This window comes from Emydura macquarii, unplaced genomic scaffold, assembly GCF_026122565.2.
Source record: "Emydura macquarii macquarii isolate MOO-44397 ecotype Brisbane River unplaced genomic scaffold, CSIRO-AGI_Emac_v2 contig_1644, whole genome shotgun sequence".
Classification (NCBI taxonomy): domain Eukaryota; kingdom Metazoa; phylum Chordata; order Testudines; family Chelidae; genus Emydura; species Emydura macquarii.
The window spans coordinates 6872015-6878014 of record NW_027131781.1 but is presented as its reverse complement, the minus strand read 5'-3'; the positions used below and the strand labels follow the sequence as shown (position 1 = coordinate 6878014).

At 44.8% G+C, this 6000-nt stretch overlaps 1 protein-coding gene across 2 annotated transcripts in view; it reads left to right on the top strand.

Moving 5' to 3' along the window:
* Positions 1–712: 712 nt before the first annotated feature.
* Positions 713–6000, top strand: part of ANKDD1A (ankyrin repeat and death domain containing 1A) — a 30222-nt gene continuing 24934 nt past the window's right edge. For both annotated transcript variants that reach the window (XM_067555578.1, XM_067555577.1), the window contains exon 1: positions 713–887. In XM_067555578.1, coding sequence (XP_067411679.1) covers positions 854–887 — 34 coding nt within the window. In that variant the 5' untranslated portion in view covers positions 713–853. The remainder of the gene's footprint in view (positions 888–6000) is intronic.

The window sequence follows — 6000 nt, the reverse complement described above, 5'->3', positions numbered from 1 at the left end:
CTTCCACACTTAAGCACCAGGCCTAGCTAATGACTTCGCTGGACCTGGCCAAGCGCTTGGACTAGGGGGACCAGCTGGGAAGGGTGAAAAATCATGACAGGGGATTGGGGGTAATAGGCGCCTATATAAGACAAAGCCCCAAATATCAGGACTGCCCCCATGAAATAGGGACATCTGGTCACCTTAGCTGGACAAGGTGAAGTTCTCCAGGAGAGCCTCTATTAACTGGAGGATGCCTGCCTGCTTTTCATGATTCATGGGGCTCCCGGAGGGAAGAGGAAAGTGATTTGAGTGACCAGCGACTGGGCGGCTTTCCAGGCAGGCCCCCAGTGGGGCAAGGCAGCGCTGAGCCAGGCTTTGTGGGTTCTGCTCCGGAGCCGGCATGGGGCGGGCAGACAGGGTGACCAGATATCCCCATTTTATGGAGATAGGGTGACCAGATACCCCGATTTTATGGAGATGGGGTGACCAGATACCCCGATTTTATAGGGACACTCCCGATATTCGGGGCTTTGTCTTACACAGGTGCCTCTCACCCCCTGTCCTGATTCGCACTGGCCAGCTGCTCTCCCTATGGGGCGGAGCCCCCAGCCCAGGGGCGGGGAAGGGGGGGGGGGAACAGCTGGGGATTGTAATTTGACACCATTTTAGCAACAAAGCGGCTGCTTCTTTGCCGCTGCCTGGCTCCTTCCAGCCCCGGCGCAGGGCCCGCATCATGCCAGGGGCTTGAGGGCCTGCCGGGGCCGGGGCTCAGATCCCCCCCGCCAGCGCTGCCGGGCCCGGGAAGGCGGCGGGTCCCCCGAGCAGCCCGCCCCGGCCGGCCGGGCGCCCCGCCCCACTCCGCAGCGGCAGCATGGAAGACGGGCTGGATTCCGCGGAGGAGATCCGTGAGTGGGGCCGGGCCGGGCTGGGCTGGGCTGGAGCCGCCCGGGGCTCGGCGGAGATCCGGAGAGCGCATCTGGGACCCTCCGGCCGGGCGATGGGCACCCACGGGGGGGTGGCTCGGCGGATCGTACGTGCAGATGATGCACACTCAGCACGCTCACACACACACACACACACAGCACGTTCATGCCTTCGTGTTCACACTCAGCAAGAGCGCACACACTCGTGTTCACACATACACAGACCCTCAGCAAGCTCGCACACAGAGACACGCTCAGCAAGCTCACACACTCATTTTCACACACACACACAGGCACGCTCAGCAAGCTCACACACTCACGTTCACACATGCACACCGCAAGAGCACACACCGACACACTCAGCCAGCTCACATGCTCATATTCACACACAGAGCCACACTCACAAGCTCACGCACTCATGTTCGCTCACACACACACACACAGAGCCCCATGCTCAGCACAGACACACACATACACACAGCAAGATCATTCACACAGGCCTATTCATACACACAGCTGAAATCAAATAAAAAGGGGAGGAAACCCTTCATTATTAGGAAAGGCAAATATGTTTAAAACCACCGTAAATTAAAACCCATTTGGCAGGAGGATGGGCTCCTTTACTCCCACACAAACCTTTGTTTGTCTTTTAGCTGGGAAAGGGAACTTTACCAACATAAAGCAGAAGAGACGTGGGACATTGCTTGAGAAACCTGCTCTTTGGGTTTCATTCATGCATGAATGAACATGAAAATAAGACCATGGATTACTATGGGAGTGATGCTATTTGTATGGTTTCCCTGTTTGTCCTTAGTCTGTATAAAACAAAAGTGAATTGTCATGATTTGTAATGCCATTGCTGAGGGTTTTCTATAGCGCCCATCATCATAGTATTTGAATGCTTCCCAGGTTAGTTAGGTTTGCATGTTGAGATCTCTAAGAATTTAGGATGAGTTTTACAGAGGAGGAGTTTCCCTGCAGTTTAATTTTTGATGCTCTTTCAGAATAGCGCTTCAAACAATTCTGGACCAGATTCAGCCCTCAGTTACACCAGCAAAAATCTGAACTATTTCTTTTAGAGTCAATGGTGTAGCTCTAGATTTACTGTACACTGGAGTGACTCAGAGCAATGTGGCCCACTGAGTGAAATCAGGGATGTTGTTTTTAATATTCTGTTTTTACAGGAAATGTAAGACTGGCCCATTCTTATAGACACAGAGTGCTCCATATATTCTAAATAACGCTCCAAGTTATGGAAGTCATACTCAGAATATGGCAGAAAGCCACAAAAGATTAGACAGGAAATTTGGAAGAAATGAAACACAAATCTTAACTCACCCCATTGTAGTAAGTGGGAATTGTACACATCTTTTATACGGAATTGGATTGGTTTTGCGATCATTCTCAATGCATAAACAATAAGGCAAGTGTGATTTGGACTATAGTTTTAAATTTTCCTCACCCATATTACTAACATATTAGACTATTGAAACAGAATTTTAAGTGTCTTTAATTTACTTTGTACAATTTCTTTAGTTTTCCATTCTCTCAGTTTGGCTAATGAAACTAAACTGGTAGGTTTCCATTTTTATTTATAGTCTGTTTCAGATTTGGGTTTAGCTTTCCAGTAAAGCAGGTGATGGTTTGAACTAAAAAAATCTCAGAAAATTCTCTTCATATGCAGGCTTTGTAAAATCTGGACAGGGATCTTTTCTGGGTTTTTTTCTTTTTTTTTTCTTTCTGTGAAGCATCATGATGCTATAATTTAATAACAATCATCATCCTATTTTCGTCACAGACTACTTGATAATCCCTCTGAGCACAAGACATAGTGATGACAACACTGTAAGGCTGAAGTGACAGCAATAATTGATCTTCTTTGTGGTCCATTGATTTAAGTAAAACAAAGAATGTTATTTTAACACATTTTGGCCCACAATTTTCCTTTGCTGTTTTTCAAAATCTCTTGTACAATAAGCTTTCTACAAAGCGATGCAGTCCACTGATGTTAAATTATTCAGATTATTTTGAGCACAGTTTGAGATAACAGAATTCATATTCCTGAGTTGCTGAATTCCAAATGCTATGGAGTCTAATCTCAAGACACTGTTGCGTATACTGAATCATTGGTCATTGCCCATATGTCTGCGTGATGAAAAATTCATTTTTGGGGATTGATTTAGTAACTTGGACATTTTTTCACTAAGAACTGGATTGAGACCACCAACTTGTTTCATGTTACACCGTCAAAGGGTAATAAATTCCAGCCACTACAAACCTAGGTTGTGGTTTGAACTGGGGGCTGAGGGATGAAAAACTCATTACTGTTTCTCTAGCCAGGTGAATGAATGAATCAGTGGCTTTTTTGGTATCTTTTGACTAATCATGAATGACGCTTTGCAAATTCATAGAAGGAGAACACACCTCTTTGTCACCTCGTGAACACATACATGAGGGGATACCAGCTCAACAGAGATGGAGTGCAATTTACGCTCAGATACAAAAATGAACATCTGCAGCAGGGCACTTGGTGTAGGCATCAGCATTAGCACTTCACGTAGGCTACCCCCACCTTTCCAAGTAATGCTGGTGTTGCCACTTTGGTGAAGTGACCCTGTGATGTGGAAACAACTGGCTCACTGACATACCTGATCCAATAGGGAGGGCGTGAAGCAAGTGCCCAGATGCCCATTGACTCCCCTGGGAGCAGCAGGGACATTCCCTCTAGGATACTACTGTTCCATGTTAAGCTTTGTGTCAATCATGGCTGTGCTGGTGGAAAATCTTAGCTAGGTGCTTTGGGAGATGGTGAGGGGTGTTGCGGAAAGAGAGGACTGAGCAAAGGGGACTGAAGCGTGAAGTTATGTCTCTGTCACTCATGAAACCTGGCATATGGTTTATAAAAATGTATGGCAAAGAGTACACAGCTGGTGCTTAATTGATAATTATTGCTAATATAGTTTTATATATTTGTAAATATTCAGTATATAAATACACACCATATATATGCACGCACACAGAGTGTGTGTGTGTATGTGTGTGTATATATATATATATATATATATATATATATATATATAATATATATAATATACACTATATTAATAGATACATATAGTTAGCATGGGAACATTTTTAAAGCTGAAGCTCTCTTACAGTTGAATTGTGTGGCATTCATTATGGGCCATAGCCTTAGCCGATGTAAGTCAGCAGTGAAGTCAATGGCGCTACAGCCGCTGAGGATCTGACCCAACATTTTTACCATTATCATCTGCCTTTAAAATCCCCAGTGCTCATCCATGCAGCAGATTTGTCAGGTCAAGATCATCCATCCAGTTTTGCCATCTGCCATGCTGTGCATCTCTTTGGCCTGATGGTCAGTTAAGAGAGATGGGGTTAGAGGGCAAGTTCCTTACGCATGGCAGGATTCGTTCCGGTTACATCATCCCCCGAAAAGCAGAGCTCTGAAGATCACACTGCTTCACCAAAAATGGGTTTTGTCCTGCCCTAAAACAAGCAAATCCAGAAAGCTGAAGTTCTGCATGTGCTAAATTGATTTGGAACCCATTTCTGACGTATTTATAGCCATCTAGTCAGCAGAGCACTGTCTGTCTCTATCACCTGTGATTTGGAAATTTCTCAAACTTTACCCTCAAACATTGTCCGATGCTGAGTATTATTTCGTAACAGTGAAACCGGCCTCTGATTACTTATTGTATTGCGGTGATGCCCGAAGCCCCAAACGGGAAGATATTATACAAATGTATGAGATAACATCACATAATTTAATGTAAAACAAATTGCTTTAATAAACAGGAAGGAAAGGATTGGGAAGATAAAAGTGTCTGTAATAATAACATATGGATACACTAGCTAGGCAGATCTCTTGCTGTTTGATTGTTATCCGTTTCATAGTATAAGGGCATGTACATTTCCCCAGACTCCTGTTTTTATTGTATTCATTGCAAGATCGATCATAGCTTTCTCCATACAGCTATATTAAGCTTCATACTCTGTTACACATGTAATGGTGACGTGTGGTAGGCGACGAATACAAATATTGTTGTCTGTACTGTTTGACAACATCTGTTCTCTTATCTTTTGTAACTTTTCTGTTATATCACAGACAGCTGTGCCCAACTGTGTAATGGGCACTGTCAAAGCAGTAGTCTAAGAACTCACATCCATCCACAGATATAATGGTGTGTATGACGAGACTGGGTGCTAGTCAGAGCCATGGATGAGTTTCTAGGTGACACCTGAACAGATACTGAATAAAATGAATCATAAATGACATTGTCCCGCTGGAACTCTGACATCCCCAACAACTGAGGAGCATGACTTGATGGTTAGTTAGGGGCAAGGTATAAATTAGATTTTTCTTTTTCCAAATATGTTGCCCAATTCTTCAAAGCAGGTCATGCCCAAGCAGTCCTGGTACAGGGGTAATCCCATGACAGTCAGTAGGACCACCTAGGAGAGTAAAGACTACTTACCTGAGCGAGGGCTTCCGGGATCCATCGCTTGTATATTTATTCTAACTGTTGCCTAGGAGTCTCCCTTGATTGGCACTTCAGGGTTCGCTGATGGGCCCGTGCTGTGTTTGGACAATGCCGGTCAGAGTTAGAAAGGTGATCCTTGCTGTGGTAGGCAAAGCAAGCGCTAGAAATCCCCATTTGTATTTGAAAGCCAGAATGAGGCACATTGTGGGAGCGAAGATGTATAATTCACGAACCACATGAAGACTAAAGTGTGGGTTCAAAATCTAACCGTGTTTGGCTTGACTAACTGAAATGTCTGGGAAGGAAAACCTAGCCTTTGGCTGGGTCTGTCAACACTGGTCTTCCCAAAAGTTTAACTGGACATTGAGTTAGCTATATGGCTCTTGTGCCGCACAGACGCCCAGAGACCGTCCCACTTCCTTGGGTGGATTCTTGAACAGGCAGATATTGATCTGTCACATCCTTGACTTCATCTTCCTTTTTTCTTCTTGCTGACATGCATGACCTGGATCAGGGAGAGCTGTCCATTGCAAGCAGGCAGGGAAAAGTCGATGGAAGGAAGAAAATGGTAACATCATGCTAATTGTGATTGA